The sequence below is a fragment of the Symphodus melops genome, assembly GCF_947650265.1.
Source record: "Symphodus melops genome assembly, chromosome: 4".
Classification (NCBI taxonomy): Eukaryota; Metazoa; Chordata; class Actinopteri; order Labriformes; family Labridae; genus Symphodus; species Symphodus melops.
This window is the reverse complement of record NC_136694.1, coordinates 22,334,858-22,350,816: the sequence shown is the minus strand read 5'-3', so window position 1 is coordinate 22,350,816 and position 15,959 is coordinate 22,334,858. Positions and strand designations below refer to the sequence as shown.

The following is a 15,959-nucleotide window of genomic DNA, read 5'->3' as shown; positions in this document are numbered from 1 at the left end:
TGGGCTCTAGCATCTGAGGCCAAGGGAGCCAGCCCTCTCAGAAGAGCACAGGAGGTTGAATTCCCAATACAAGCAACACTTACGTGAATGAACATTCATGAATAAACAAATGACGGTTCCCTTCAAACAGCACAACAAACAACCACTTCATACAAATTGTTGAAAGGGGTCAAATCTCATCCAAACACTGTGAGCCTAAGAGAGAGATTTAAGTACATAATGGGTCCTTGGGGGGGTGGGGGGTAATCAAATTACGGGCAGTAATGGCCAAATCTATAAAAGAAGGTCCAGTTTTAAAAAATAAACATGTTTTACTTTCATGTATAATTCCTGTCATGTGCAAAGGAAACAGCTCTAGCTAGCTTGTATTTAATCATGCATCCCTTTATGAACCAACCTGATTTATGAACTGCCCCCTTTTCTTGTGAGATCTTAAATGTTTCTTTCTGTTCTCCTAAATGTTAAAGCATTGATGTTTTTTTTTGTTTTTTTTGGAGGACAGTGGTGACTGTATATCATTTATAACAGTATAAAAACATTAAATAAATTGTTCATAATGTAGTATAATTGTAAGCAGATATATGTGTTTATGCTCCTTCTTAGAGTGAAGGCTGCTGTAGATAAATAATGTTGTTATATGATAAATATGTGATAGTAGAGAGAACACTGTGGATTAAAGACTCTATTCTTTCTAAGGGTTCAGACCGCAAGGTTGGGAGAGCCTGGTCTAAAACAACCCAGTAACATTGATTATTAATCAATTGTTGTCTTTTCAACATTAATATTTAATGTTCCAATGTTCATTGGTGCTTCTTAAAAAACCCCACATTATTCACAAACAACCCAACACATACTGTAACAGCAAAGTATTCAAGGCAGAATATAAATCATTTGTAAATAGTTGTTTAAGATGAACTACTGTCTGCAGTGTAGTGTGAGTTCATTGTGTATTTTAAGGCATTGCATGCAGATGATGTTTCCCCTTGCAGCTCCACAGAGTTTCCTGTCCCGAGACACTGAGGACAGTTAATGGTGGAAACTCTGGTGCTGATATAAAGACTCTCTGCTGATTGTGTTGGTGACACAGAGCCTCTCCTGCTGACACTTGGGATTACACACACTCACACACACACACACACACACACACACCACCACCACCACCATACACACAAACTGAAAATTATAGTATACACACACTGAGGACAGGAGTACATGTATGATAGTGTACATACAGAGCAGATTTACATAGAGCTCTATATACAACCAATTCAAACAGAGGACAATTCATACATGCTGGATTTATAGTAGCACGCAGAGAGGTTTCAGTTTCTTTCAGTGAGGTTCACAGTCACACACATGGTGTTCAGAGGTCATGACACCAATCTGCAGAATCCATAGACCAGCTGATAGACATCTCAGTCCTGTGGCAAGGAGGACCACACTGGAGAGGTAAGAATGCTCGCCTTTCTCTGTTTTTCTTGCACTACACGCCTTGCAGTAAATGACTTCAAACACAAAACCAGTCACAATGTCTGTAAATCTGCTTGTTGGACAGTTTTAAGTGACACACAAGTTGCTTAAATGTTACATTTGTTTGGGCTGTGGATGTTTTGTTTTCTGAGGTGTATTTTATGCAGACGTGTGGGGTTATAAGTAAAATTAGGACAGATTCAGTTGTAAAGATGACATCTTTTGAGTCAATAGCTCCTTAAAAGATAGCTTATGTCCGATTCCAAATACCAAGTTTTATATCCAGCTGCTGTTCGGCTGTGTGTGCATATTCTTGCTTTGCTTTACATTCTAACATAAAAGCTTCATTAAGAAGACCATGCTTAGGCTACATACTTAAACATAAAAAATCTTGCACAATTAGCATGTTAGCATTCATGTTGATGCTAACTTCTGTCAATAATGGTTTCTCTTAGCGTCTCCTTATCCTAAAGGATTTGTGTTTACCCTCAAAATATTGGATAGCCTACATTTAGTTGGTAGTTTTTCTACCTACTGATATAGTCAAAGTGTGTGGGCATAACTTTTTTCTGCTCTGCTCTGTACTGCTAACATTTTAACTTGCTTAAAATAGGAAGCTAGCAGGTAAAATGTGGAAAACAGTTTCTTAGCTTACTAAAACACAACTTTACAACTGAGGTGCTGTAGGATATTAGATTGTAAGTTTAAAAACAAAATTTGGGAATTCCCCACGAATTAGATACAGTTAAGGGATTATGTCTGAGTAAAAAAAAAAAAATCCTCATTTCAAGGAAATTCAATTTGACCCTGACACTAAAGACTGGGAATAAAGTAAAAGTCAGTTTACCATCAAAGTCAGTCAGATATTTTCTCGGGGGAAACTTTAACGTTGTTACAGAATTTTATAACGGTCATGTAAACGTTGAAACCTTTGAGTCTCTGCCAATGAACCAGCAGACTGACATTAGTCCACTGTCTCGGGAGATGGGAGATACAACAATCTCCTATTCAGTATTATCTACACACCACACTGTCTGCAGTTGTTTTATTGAGTGTTTGTTTCATCCCAAAGACCAAATTAAGCATGAGATAATAAACCTTTGAACCTTTGACCATTGTTCACAGTCAAATTCTTATGTTGGAGTAAAACTGGGCTGCCCTGTTGTTAAAAAAAGAAGAAGACCACTTACTGTGCCCCTCAGCACCCTAAGGCTCTTGGACATCTAGTTCCCATGCAGAGACACATAATATTAACAAGTGATTTATGGCCCGCAGAGTCGGTTTTATCCCTTTGAAGTGTGGGGATTGTGGGTAACAATTTGCTCTGGCCTCTGAGAGGACAGAGAGTTATCAGAGGGTCTAGCTTCGTCTGTCACATAGTCTGTCATCATAAAAAACTAAATTTGAGGATGAGAGAGGAAAACTTAATGAAGTGAAAACAATGTTTGACATGGGATTTATACCTTCTTTTGTGATTCATATGCATTTTTAATCAACTGTATAACAATGGGTAAGAGTGTGGCATTGTGAGGCATTGGCTTCTATTTCTATAAAGCTCAAAGAGACAGTGGGAGACAGAGAATCATCAGTCGTAAAAGTTACTTCTCTTCATTTATGCAATACGTGGTGCCATGTCAAAGAGCATGGGAGCGAGAGAGTCAGTCTGACCCGGCAGACGGAGTAGGACAGGCAAGGAGGGAGGCAAACATGGCAGGGGTTTTCCCAAGCTACAACTATTGCAATGCTCTCACACAAGTGTATGAATAAAAACAGAAAAGCAATCAGGATCTACAATTGTAAAAAGGGTTGAGGGATGCCTTGCATCTTATCTGATTCTTTAAGTTTATGAACATCGCTCTCTTCACTGCTCAGAAAAATATCAGCGTATATTTACTGATACGATATTTAAAATTCAAGTAAATTCATCAAAAAAGCAACATACATATAGTCATAAAAGCATGATAGATGTATTACACCTGCCATCTTCTTAAGATGAATCAAAAAAGTTAAAGAATAATAATTATAAAAAACAAAAATTATATAGATATCTATTTGTACTGTATGTATACGTAAAGTAACAGTGTCCATTCTTGGCTTTGTGCATATTTTCTTTGTACGGAGGAGCAGCAGTAAACCTATCATGATTTTGTGGGTGGCTTACAGGCTTTGTTTATGTGTTTTAGTTGGGGGTGACACTGGTGGGTTTCAGTCAGAGACCCTCTCTCTGTTGTTCCCTAATTTGCGGCTGCGGTAGAAGTTCTCATTTGGGACTCGAGTACAAGCGCACCCACTCACACGGACGCGCGCACACAAACGCACACACAACCTGAAAGCCTGCAGTCAACACTTCATCAGCGAGTGAGGTCAACTCTCTCACACTTCACACAGCGTCTCTACACATATACACAAACACTTACTCACTCAAACACACACACTGACACAGTTCGGGCCTGCCCAACCAATCACAGTGAAGTGGAGTAGGTCCCCCCAGAAGTGGGTGGGAGAGCTGCTGAAACACAAGTCTGTCTCAGGACACACAAAGTTTGCGTTGGTGGTTTGGAGACTTTTCTGCTAACAACTTCCCTGTTATATATTTTTTCATCCTGTTATTGTTTTTTTATTGAACTCTGGGGTCCATCAGGGCACGACTTGAGTGTGGAATGGCTGAACTTGTGAGAATCCGTAAGAAACGACTGCAGATCCCCATCTCTAGGTAAGACGAGGGTTATGGATGAGTACAGATGGTATCATATTTAGTTATATACATGTTTGGCCTTTCTGTGTCTGCACAAATAAGGCTGGATAACTTAAATAAACATGTGAAAGTCTAAATTGTAACATGATTTATTAGAGGAGGAAAGTTATCAGGTTTATATTTTGTGGTACTCTCTGTGTTTTCTTCTTTTGCAGCAATGAAAATCAAAAAATGCAGCTTGTCATACAGTGATTAGTGATTACAGAACAGCTTTAAGTGCACTTTGTGACTCCTTACACCGTCACCTTTAATCTAGAGTAGATTTACCCTGACTAAATGTGGCATCATACAAGCAAACTCTTTCCTCTCTGAACACTCATCTCATGTTCGCCTTTTCTGCGAGAGGAAAAGCTGCAGAAGTGATGGGTCATGTGGTTGGTTGGTTTTTTGGTTAACACATTCATGTATACGTGTCTGCAGGTTTCAGAGTATTTGACTTTTCAGGGGTTTTTTCACTACACAGTTCTTGAAGCAACCAACAATTAACATTACTAAAATTACATTTCAATAAAAATGTGAAGTATGATCTAATTTAAGTCTCTCAGTTTTAAAATGAGATGTACAAAGAAGTTTATACATTTGTTAAAAGGAAGTGCTGACAAAGCTGAAGTAGTCCAAACGTCATTGGAATGATATGCATCTCTGAAGGCTAACATCATGCTGTAGGTAGACTCAAAAACTCTTCTTCCATTTCTTTTATACACAGAGTGCACTTGATGGCAAATTACCTATAAAACATTGTGTCAGAAGCTACCGCAAACAGTTGAAACAAGAAAGACTGTGTTATCATGGAAGATTAGTTCAGATTAAAAGGGGGCGATGGCATTCAGATGCTATTTTTATGACTCGACAGCTTTTGAAAGGCCCTGCCTGTGTGATAAACACTTGAAAAGCTGCGAGCGACTCCTCCCCAGGAGCTGGCTTCACAGAGCAGCCAGTGATTGAACACAATCAGTCAACATACGTGCAGCTCTAGCGAAAACATTTTCGAGAAATGATCCGAGCAACGAACAAATCAAATAAATCTCTTTGAAATTTCCTCAGAGAAAATCAAATCTCATCAGGGCAGATAGATTCCAGTTGTGTGTTGTTTTATGATGCTATGATAGCTGTTGGATTTATTACAGAGATGAGATTACATTAACACACAGCAGGTGGTTACACGGGAGGTGACGTGTTTTTTATTACTCTGCAGGAGATGAATGCATTCCTGCCTGTTCCCTATAGTAAAATGATTAAAAGTGTCATAATAAAGCATGAGACAAGATCAGAATGCAGCCAACACTAAAAAAAAAGCATTTTTTTGGAGCTCATTTGACAAAATGCAGGTTACATAAGAGCTAAAGCATGGGAAGTTTTCCTCTCATGGAAAATTTGGCACTAATGATGCCCTTTTTGCCACTGGCTTTCTTCGGGCAGCGTAAATCACTTCCAAATGAACTCCTTCCTTTCTAAACCTGTTTTTAAAGCTCTTTCCACTCACCACAGACATTATCAAGTGTTGTCAGCTTCTGTCCCAATTATGCTCCAAAAATGATTCTTCGACAACATCCCCCCGAGTGTTTTTTTGTGAAAATCATTGATAAAACCTCCAGCTGTTCTTTCCTCTCAGCGATTTCTCTTATTAGATGTAAAACAGCAGTTTCAGTACTTTCAAAACGCCAATTTTATGGTGTCGTGATCATAGCCAAACAAACGGTTGTGTTTCCTTCCAGGCTGAGGAGCATGCTGAAGCTGCTGGAGGAGAGAGACGTCGACTTTGACGAAATCAAGAAGAATCTGGATTTCACAGCGTCGTTACTGGAGGCAATATACCTGGATGGAACAAGGTAGAAGAAAAAAACAAAATAAGAAGAAAGTTCCTTTTTTTTTTTTTTTTTTTTTTTTTTTACATTTTCTACCTAATAACTTTTATGCCATTTTTAAAAACATCAAATTGTATTTAACTCTTTAAAATGAAGAACAATTAAAAAGAAAACGAATTCCTGAATATGTTTTGTTTTGTTTCACAGAAAGGCAGGGTTACATTTCAAATCAGTCCATCTGTGTCATACTCACTTAATTCTTTGCACAGCAGGTATGTTGGGGCTTTACTCAGTTCACTATGGGCTGAAAGTGGGGTACAGCTACTACTGGTTATAGCACACAGGGCTAATGGGGGGTTGTTATGCCTCTAACGCAGGGATAGGACATTGGATTAAGAGGTGTAGCAAAGGAGCTTCGGGCCAGAGTCAAACCCGGCAGCCTGTACTCATGGGGGCTTCCAAACCAACCACCAGTCCCCTGGATTCTGTGTTTTTATGTCAAACAATCTTAGTGTGTGTTGTCACTCTCAGGCAGTGTTTGGAGACTGAGGATGACCTTCAGCAGCTGCAGTCAGATGGGGTGCCTTCAGAGGTCACTGATTGGCTGGCTTCCACCTTTACACAGAGAGTGAGACGACCTGCGCGGCGTTCAGATGAGAAACCAAAGTTTCGCAGCATTGTGCACGCTGTACAGGCTGGGATATTTGTGGAGAGGTAAATTATTTCACATTTATTTTTCTCTCCATTTTGGGAATTATGAGGCTTTAAATCAATAAAATATGGAAACAATCATTTCATTAAGTAAATCTCCTATTGTTAACAATTGATCTATATCTCTGTGCTGTCCCTGTAACGTAGGATCATACAGTGTTATTACAGTCTGAGCTGCAGTAAACAGAGACAGCTGGACTGAAACATGAAACATTAGCATCCTTCTCACTTTAAAACATCCTTCCAAAGGGGACAGGGACTTAGGAGGATTTATATAAACAGCTCCTAAGACCAGTTGGCTGCACAATGTCAACATCTGAACTTTAACTGAACTCAACATAAACAATGCATTATTCCAGGATGTTCAAGAGGACCTACACAGCCGCCATGCCAGACCAACCTGCACTGGTCGTAAACTGCCTCAGGGTAAGACCCCACAACTCATAAATCTTACTTTGCGTCTAATGTTTGGGCTATAAATCGTACATCAGAATAGGGGTGGTACACACCTAAAGTATGCATGGATCACACTGTTTCTCTTTCTTCTCCTCAGGATGTTGATCGTTGGAGTTTTGATGTTTTTGCATTGAATGCAGCCAGCTCGGATCATGCACTACAAACTCTGTTCTTTGAGCTGATCACCAGATATGGGCTCAACAGCCGTTTCAAGGTCTTCATCTCTGAAATCATTACATGATATAGAATAAGTACTTTCCTTATGTTAAGTGGATGTAGAAATGCAGTTAAATAAATATTTCTACCCTTTGTTTGTTGGAATATTTATAGTAATGATGTTTTTTTTTCTGATCTTAACCACATTCATATCAACGCTCTGGCAGTTTGTGCTTCTGTTATTGTGATAAACATTGTGCACTTTGGATTTGTAAATAAACCTCTGTCGATCATGTGCTGCACTTTTCAGATTCCCATCTCGTGCTTGACGGAGTTCCTGTGTGCTCTGGAGAGGGGATACTGCAAACACAACAACCCGTACCACAGCCACGTTCATGCTGCTGATGTGACACAGACACTGCACTGCCTGCTGCTGCGCTCAGGACTTGTGGTACAGTGGAATGACCTATACTCATATATTATTTTGGGTCAAAAACTCCTTCCTGGTTTTTGAAATGAAAAGGCTGTCGTTCTTTTAGATTATGTCCATCTGAAAAAATGCCACAGGAAAACAGAACAAAAAAACCCAGCTTCATTACACACTTCAATAGCTGATAGGCGATGTTTTGTCCACCAATTTCTAAACCTTTCTGAAGCTAATGGTCTGACACTCTCATCTTCTTTGCTAGTGATTTGCCGGCTTTGAAGAGTCAAGTATGATTGCATGTGTGAACTTGGCTGAATCGGTCCCTTTTCATTTGAACAACAAGGGCAACATGTTGAATGTCTTCGAGAAGAGACTGTCAAAAACATGACGCTGTTACACTCATATTTAGATGGTATTGTGTCTCTCCCTCCCTCTGTTTCTTTTAAGGCCATTTCAAATAAGCATGAAATCTTTCTAAATGGCAAGACCTGTTTGTGGCTGTTTCTGTTCAAACACAACTTAACCACAAGAATTACTTCCTGATTCTGTTTGAGGCATGTGTTGCTGATCAATATCTTTCAAACCAGCAAGCAAATCTTGAGTCCATTTAAAAAGAACAGAAGCTAAGACATTTAAAAAGCAGCTGCCCACTGTGAGCAAACTCAAAGTCCATTTTTGAGTCTATTTTCACCATCAGATTGAAATACTGTTGAACAAACTACTTCCACACTTATTTATCCCTCTAATACTGAATGAAACAGCCCTGAAGTTTCTTTATTTATAGCAGAGCATCTGTGTAATATATTTTCTTACTTTTAATTTCTTCCACTTTGTGAATTTTGCTAATAGACGAATGTAAACATACTGACTGAAGGTTTCTTATTTAGTAACTTGTCATCATTTCACCTGCTTGTTAAATGTCTTTATGTTAAATGTTTAATACAACCCAACTTTATTTCTACAGAGCAGATGGCAGCAGAAAATTGCTGTTAATAGTTTTTAACATTAATTTTAAGATGTTGCTATTATGTAGGTGTCTCATAATAAAGATGCTACTCTTTATATGTTACACTGACAGTATGTTTTATATCGGTGTCTTTATCTCTTGTGTCCATCAAGCACTGGCTGACTGAGCTGGAGGTGATGGCGTCATTATTCGCGGCAGCCATCCATGACTATGAGCACACAGGAACCACAAACAACTTTCACATCCACACAAAGTGAGCTCTTTTTCTGAAACACATTTTATAAACCCCCACTTGTAAGGTATAGCATCATCTAAATTTACACAGCATCCTGTTGTGAAATCGTGAAATAGCAGGCGAGATCAGGGCATGTAGAAATAGAAAAGGCCTTTTGAGCAGTTTTGGGAGACAGTGGGAGAGAGACAGAGCACTCTAAAGCAAACACATCTTTCTGGAGGGAACTGTATTTTTAGACGTTGATTTTCCACACAGGAGGGCCGAAGAACGTGGTCTCCTGGCACCCATCATCCTGGCCATGCTTTTATTTTGGGAAGAATACTTATCCACAATAAAAGAACATGTCTTAGTTACAGAAAATAAACACAGTTTGTCTTAAAGTCGTACTCCATACAAAAATGTGGCAAAACTCATGTCATCTTGAAATACTAACTGAAATACTTTCTTTCCTTTGAAAGAACCGTGAGGCTTGTTCTCTTAAATGAATGCTGGCTGAAATGAACCCAGTGATGATGACATATTTTCATGATAGAAGAGTAGTTCAAAATCCATAGAAACCTCTCAACCCAGGTGATGCACGTCTCCACTGCCGGCCACCTTTTACTTTAAAACCGAACCTTCCGTGAAATTATGACAAAACACACAGCTTTCGTGTTGAGGGAGGTGTTGATGCGGGGTTCTTTGATGGGTTGTATTTTAGGTTTGTCAATAAAAAGGGGAAAAAAAGGGAAGAAAGTCAAACTGTTTCACTGAAGTGGGGTCCATAATTTATTTTATAGGACCTGGTTTTTGGATAAACTTTGGTTTTCTCATGTTTCATAAACAGCTCAGTATTGAGTGACTGTACACTCAGTCTAACATCTCCATGACTGTCTGGGGGATTTGCTTGTATTTATCAGGTAAAAGGAAAAAAAATTACTTTTATTCATCTTAAGTAAACTCGCTATTTTTTTAATTCAGTGCTTTGGACTGTAAACAACAAGTGGATGTAGCTTTTTAAAAGGCAAAAGTTCATTAACCTGCATTTTATGTAATGGCCAGTCGGGGGCGACTGCAGTAGTTGCTGAAAGGATTGTTGAAGTTAATAAGAAACAACTTTTTGCCTCAAAATGTGTCTGCTACAGAAATGTACAACTAAACATTCATAAATGTCCACCGTCTTTCTGTTTGTCAGGTCAGAGTTTGCTCTGATCTACAATGATCGCTCGGTACAGGAGAGTCATCACCTGAGTGCAGCGTTTCGCCTCCTTCAGGACGACCGAATGAACATCTTCATCAACCTGACCAGAGAAGAAATGATGTGAGCTGAACATTTTAAAAGTGATGCTTTTTAGTCCTGGGTGAATTTTTTGTTTTCATCGATCGAAGAAAGTGTGTTTAAAAGAAAGTTTTTTGTTGTGCTAAAAGTGTTGAGAGAAAACAAAAGGCTGGTTTATCAAAAGAATTAAAAGACAATAAAGATTAATATACCAAAGATAATAATAGGATCAATCAAAGGATTGAACATTATGATTAAGAAATGCTTCAATTATGAAAATATTACTGAGAGAAATCCATGAAATAATTAGCGGGAACCTTCAAATGACACCAAAAGACGAGGATGACATTTGAACACAACTCAACGAGTTCCTTTACAGAGAAAGACCAATGTGCTCTCTGCCTCCACAATGGGATACAAGAAGGTTTTCCATTGTCGCTCTGATTCTGACAATTTGCTCTTTGAAAGTGCAAAAGATCTTTTTTTTTTTTTTTTACAAGAACCTTTAAAAGTTTGACAACAAATCCATTAATTTGTTTATCAATTATTAAATTTATGAATTTAGCTATAGATATGTGACTGAATAAAGCAAACAGCATTCAATAATTCTACTATTTTTAATGACAACACATCCTGTGAAAAGACATAGTGACAACACTTTATAATAAAAACTTTATTTGTACAACTAAGAACAACAAAACATAAGAAACCAACAGCAACAACAGAGCAACAAACAACAACAACAAAGTCCACATCAACAGAGCAACACAGGTTTCCTCAATAACCCTTGTAAAGACACAAAAGTACCCCCCCCCCCCCCACACACACACACACACACAGACACACATACACACACACAGACACACATTAAATAAATATTAGAAATTAAAAAATAAGGATAGAGAAAGGATTTACTGCTCATTAGATATGACTATTATACATAAATAAAGCATTATTGCAGCATCATGAGTGGAAATAAAGCGTGGCTTCTCAGGTGCTCTGCAGCTTATAAAACATTAATGATAAAGTGGCCTTCATGAAAACCCCATGAGTACCATTATCTGTCTTGCTTGAATCGACCACATTGAATCCTGACTGCTCCTCGATATGACCCTGACTTTTGACCTCCTCAGATTAAATTTCTCCTTTAAGAATCCAAAACGGATCATGTTACTATTACTGCGTGACTCACTCACTCTGACTACAGCGACACACACTCAGAGATGAAGTCGGCGAGCTAAACATACAATAGCCACAATTGCGAATAACTGTGAATTCTCATAAAACTCAACTGTGAATCACGTTGACTGTCTGCTCTCTTTTCGCCTCTTTTTAAATTCTTATGAGTACAAACATCCATGTTTGCATTAAAACGTGTGATGAGAAAATATTCAAGCAGTTTATATATTCATGGAGGCTGACACTTCATATATCACAGATACAGAACATTACTGTGTTATTCATGGGAGAGCTCTGCAGATAATGACAAAGATAAACAGCAGCATACTGTAACAGGCTTTTTTTATGCAGTCAGTGTTACCATGGGAACAAGAAAAAAGCATCACGAAAGCTGAAGAGGTTACAACCCCATTGACTCTTCCTCACGTTGACACTATAGACTTTATTCCTATGATTAGGGGTCGATTAATAAGAAGTTTGTGTTGGTTTACAGGGAGCTGAGATCTCTGGTCATAGACATGGTGTTGTCCACAGACATGTCCTCCCACCTCCTCCAAGTCAAAGCCATGAAATCCTGCCTACAGCAGCAAGAACGGTAAAACTAATGAGCTGTGATGATGTTTGATGATGCTGTGCTGCGTTTTCAAGAAGCTATAAAATTTATATTCAGAGCAGGAACAGCAGAATAAAGAATGTTGTCTGGAACAAAGAGTCTAACAGGAAAATGAGGGTCACTCAGGTGGATCTAAAGTCTGATTATTGTAGACATGTCTGACATGCATCGTCCAACAAAATCCAAAAGTCAGTCGTGCTTTATCTCACAGGATTGACAAGCCCAAAGCTCTGTCTCTGCTGCTTCACACGGCTGACATCAGCCATCCATCCAAACCCTGGGCTCTGCACTCTCGTTGGACCAAATCCCTGATGGAGGAGTTTTTCAGGCAGGTAGGAACTCTAAAAGACCTGCTCTTACAGTGTGGACTGTTTTCTTTTATCTTTAATTCAGTCTTTTTAAACCGAGCCAGCTTAAAGACAGCTGACGGTAGCTACGTTATGTGTAAGGCCTCCATGGGCCACCCATAACGATCACAACACTGTGAACAGTTAACTAAAATCAGAGGACACTAAGTATTTTCCAATATACAGCCAAGCAAGCTGCACAAGGAAGAGTAAATTAATTGTGCCAACAATTCATAAATAGGTTTTTTAAGGATATGTATTGACACAATACTAACTTATCTATATTTGGTTGTATTTATTACCAAATACTGTAACCTCAAAAGATAGAACCAAAATCTGTTTTTTCCTCAAACATGTTTTACAAAAATGAACTCATATTTTCAGCTCATCTGGAAAATAAACAAAGTTTTGACCATTTAGTTCAGACATAAAACAAGACATGACAGTTATGCAGATTCATATAAAGAAGATTCACAACAGAAACTTTGTCTTATCTTGTCAGTGGTCTTTGTAAGTTTTGTCACTTATTATCCTGAGTATGTCAAGTGTACTAAAGTAAATGTAAAGAGAACTAGCCTGTTAATCATTTCTTCTCTGATCTGTACTCACCTTTGAATAATGACTGAAAAAAGGATGTCTCATACCAGCTCTTCAATTTGTAAATGACTCATCTGAGTCTGAAAGCAGGAAACCTTCAAAGAGCTTTATTACGTCAGAGTACGGGAAAAATACATAGATAGCAGTTCAGGTATGAAGCAGAGACTGTTAACAAGAGCAGAGTCGCTTTGAAAGTAGCACTGAACATTTACTTTGAAAGATGAAGGCACACTACTTCTCAGAAGCTCTAATCTAATACAAGCTTATAGAAACAACATACACAGAGATACCATACCAATTGAACCAGATACAGCCAAAACATTAGTCCATGTTTTAATTGGGATTTCATAATATATATATATATATATATATATGTACATATATATACATACATGTATATATGTATATATGTATGTATGTATGTATGTATGTATGTATATATATATGTACATATATGTACATATATGTACATATATATATGGATTTGAAATTTGTATGTATCTACTGTATATATATATACACACACACACACACACACACACACACACACACACACACACACACATACATACATATTATAATTAACTAAACCCTGAGCTTTTGTCCAGCTTCACAAAGCAGGATGTGAGTCTCTCTAGGTGGCAATGGTAGTTTCATATCATGATTTTATACTTTGACTGAGTGTATTTCCCTAGAAAGAAGCAGGTCTTAGACCTACTTTCTTTAAAAATAAGATGTGAGAAACCTCTCTTCCTGAAAGGCTCTTTATAGTGTAATGGTTTCTTTAAAAAAAAAAGCACCTCTATGGTTTCATTTGAACAAGCTGACAGTCTTAGGTGGCAAGTGTTGCACTCCAATAACCTTAAAGAAGTTATATTCAGCTGATACGTGGGACGCCTTTTATGATATGTTCTCTGTGTCTTTCTACCTTTGTGAGGGCGATAGAGAGGCGGAGCTCGATCTGCCCTTCTCTCCTCTGTGTGATCGAAACAGCACGCTGGTAGCAGAGTCCCAAATCGGTATGCCTCACAGAACACTTTTAAACACATGTTTTTTACTCCTCCTCTCGCTGTTATTCTAAATGTTATCTAGTTTCCATACACACCTTTATTAAACAAGTCATGGATCTAAAGCAATAGATGTACAAGTGTCTATCCCAGAAACTTTTTATCTGTTTGTCTTACCTTTTTATCTGTGTTACCTCTAAGAATTTCAATATACATCATGGCACACCTTATTTGTTGAATCTTTGAATTACCTTTGAGTCTTACCACATTTTCACCTCTGATAGATGTTCTATATTCGATGACACTTAAATATATATTTATTTATTTGCAGGTTTCATTGATTTTATTGTATATCCCACGTTTTCTTTGCTGACTGACATGGCTGAAAAGATTGTGATTCCTTTGGTGGAGGAGAACCCTGGTCCACCTGACCCCTGCAACAGACACAGGTAACTTAAAGACAAACTCTAACTGTTAAAAGAGGACTGTCTGCGCTACACATTTAGCTAATTTTTTTTAAATAAATTGAATTTCCTCCGATCTGTCTGTCTGTCTGTCTGTCTGTCTGTCTGTCTGTCTGTCTGTCTGTCTGTCTGTCTGTCTGTCTGTCTGTCTGTCTGTCTGTCTGTCTGTCTGTCTGTCTGTCTGTCTGTCTGTCTGTCTGTCTGTAACTTTGAAACTTTCTGGCTATTTATTACAAAGATGCTTTATTACGTGACGTGTGGACCTACAGAAAGTTGCACGAAAGAAAGGAGACTGAAGTAAATGGTTGAATTCGGGTTAAACTGTTTTTTTCTTTTCAGTAATCTGTGGAAGGAGAGCTCTCGAGGTCTGCAGTGGAGTCTTGCTCATCTCACCGCTGAGCTGGTGAGTTTCCGCTCCACCTGGACAAGACACACTGAAGACAACAAGCTGAAATGGAAAGAAAGCGGCTCCAATGGTATGCGCTTTACATTCATTCATTCATGTTATTTAATGTACTTTATGCATTGTTTGTCATATGAATGTACTTACTTTACGAATTTTAAAAGATCCTTTTTGTAATGTTTCCATTTTGCAAAGAAAACTCCCTAAATATACATGGTCTCCCTGATTTGATTTGTTCTCTTTTTTCATGTTTATGATTTGTTCAGATGAAGACATTAACAGATAAAGATGTTTATTTTCATATTTTAAGCCTTAACTAAAGTTCAACATTGCTTCCAATCTCTCTCTGTGTATCCTCAAGGATTTCCAGAGCAAAGTGTGACAAAACAGCAGAGATCCAGGCAAGAAGAGCTGTCAGAAAAATCCCCACAGGACTCCGATACAGTTACAAAACACAAAACAGGACTTTAAGTATGAGAAGAGCTTTTTCATAGAATATCTACAAGGTCACTTTTTGCAACAAAACCATATTGCCTTTTTAACCCTGAATGACTGAGTCAGAAGAGATGAAAGAGGTGGGACAGTGGTTTATGGTGAACATCATCTTCCCATGGTAAGATGCACAAAATGAACAAAAGTGTCCTCATGTCTTATTTTGAATAGTACGATAATCTCAATGCAAAGTGTACATGCTGGCCATGGTATACAGCATAAGGCATGTATGTTGTTATTAATTTAATTTGCCACCTAAGCACTTGTAGGGAACATTTGACCTTTAAAAGTTTGAGTTGTACACACAAACTATTTTAATATGCAATAAAACATGAAATATGTCAATATAATGATGGAAGTACTGTGATATTTTCTTTATTTGAACAGATTTAGCCTTTATGTCAGATCCTTCAATTCCATGATCATAATCATTCATTAAAAATATCTGGATTCATGTCCTTTTCAAGTCAACTATTAGTAAGTTACAGCACATTCAACCAACCAATCTCCACAAAACAAATATCTTCACAGAGCGCATTCACATTTGAAATTGGAGTCGCTTAGGTGACAAATAAAAAAAGTAGTGAAAGTAACTAGAAAAAGTTATTATCAGGCCT

General features: G+C 38.0%; 1 protein-coding gene across 3 annotated transcripts; it reads left to right on the top strand.

The window, feature by feature from the left end:
* Positions 1–1,169: 1,169 nt before the first annotated feature.
* Positions 1,170–15,692, top strand: LOC306823122 (dual specificity calcium/calmodulin-dependent 3',5'-cyclic nucleotide phosphodiesterase 1B-like). 3 transcript variants are annotated; one of them, XM_079342491.1, is made up of 15 exons: positions 1,172–1,449; positions 4,112–4,183; positions 5,941–6,054; positions 6,562–6,744; positions 7,101–7,167; positions 7,295–7,411; positions 7,664–7,804; positions 8,900–9,000; positions 10,157–10,282; positions 11,913–12,014; positions 12,244–12,364; positions 13,914–13,995; positions 14,315–14,432; positions 14,787–14,923; positions 15,212–15,692. In XM_079342491.1, exons 1-15 carry the CDS (start codon positions 1,373–1,375, stop codon positions 15,319–15,321), a joined length of 1,668 nt encoding a protein of 555 aa, XP_079198617.1. In that variant the 5' UTR covers positions 1,172–1,372; the 3' UTR covers positions 15,322–15,692. The 3 variants fall into 3 exon arrangements, with proteins under 3 accessions (XP_079198619.1, XP_079198617.1, XP_079198618.1); XM_079342493.1 differs by lacking the exon at positions 15,212–15,692 and having other exon boundaries at positions 1,170–1,449; positions 14,374–14,432; positions 14,787–14,898; XM_079342492.1 differs by lacking the exon at positions 4,112–4,183.
* Positions 15,693–15,959: the final 267 nt, after the last annotated feature.

Bases quoted from the DNA above. Each gene is read 5' to 3' on its own strand.
- LOC306823122 (XM_079342491.1), top strand. From the start codon at position 1,373: ATGACACCAATCTGCAGAATCCATAGACCAGCTGATAGACATCTCAGT. The intron at 7,412-7,663 runs GTCTTCATCTCT...TGCACTTTTCAG, and splicing joins GGCTCAACAGCCGTTTCAAG to ATTCCCATCTCGTGCTTGAC. The intron at 14,924-15,211 runs GTATGCGCTTTA...TGTATCCTCAAG, and splicing joins GAAAGAAAGCGGCTCCAATG to GATTTCCAGAGCAAAGTGTG.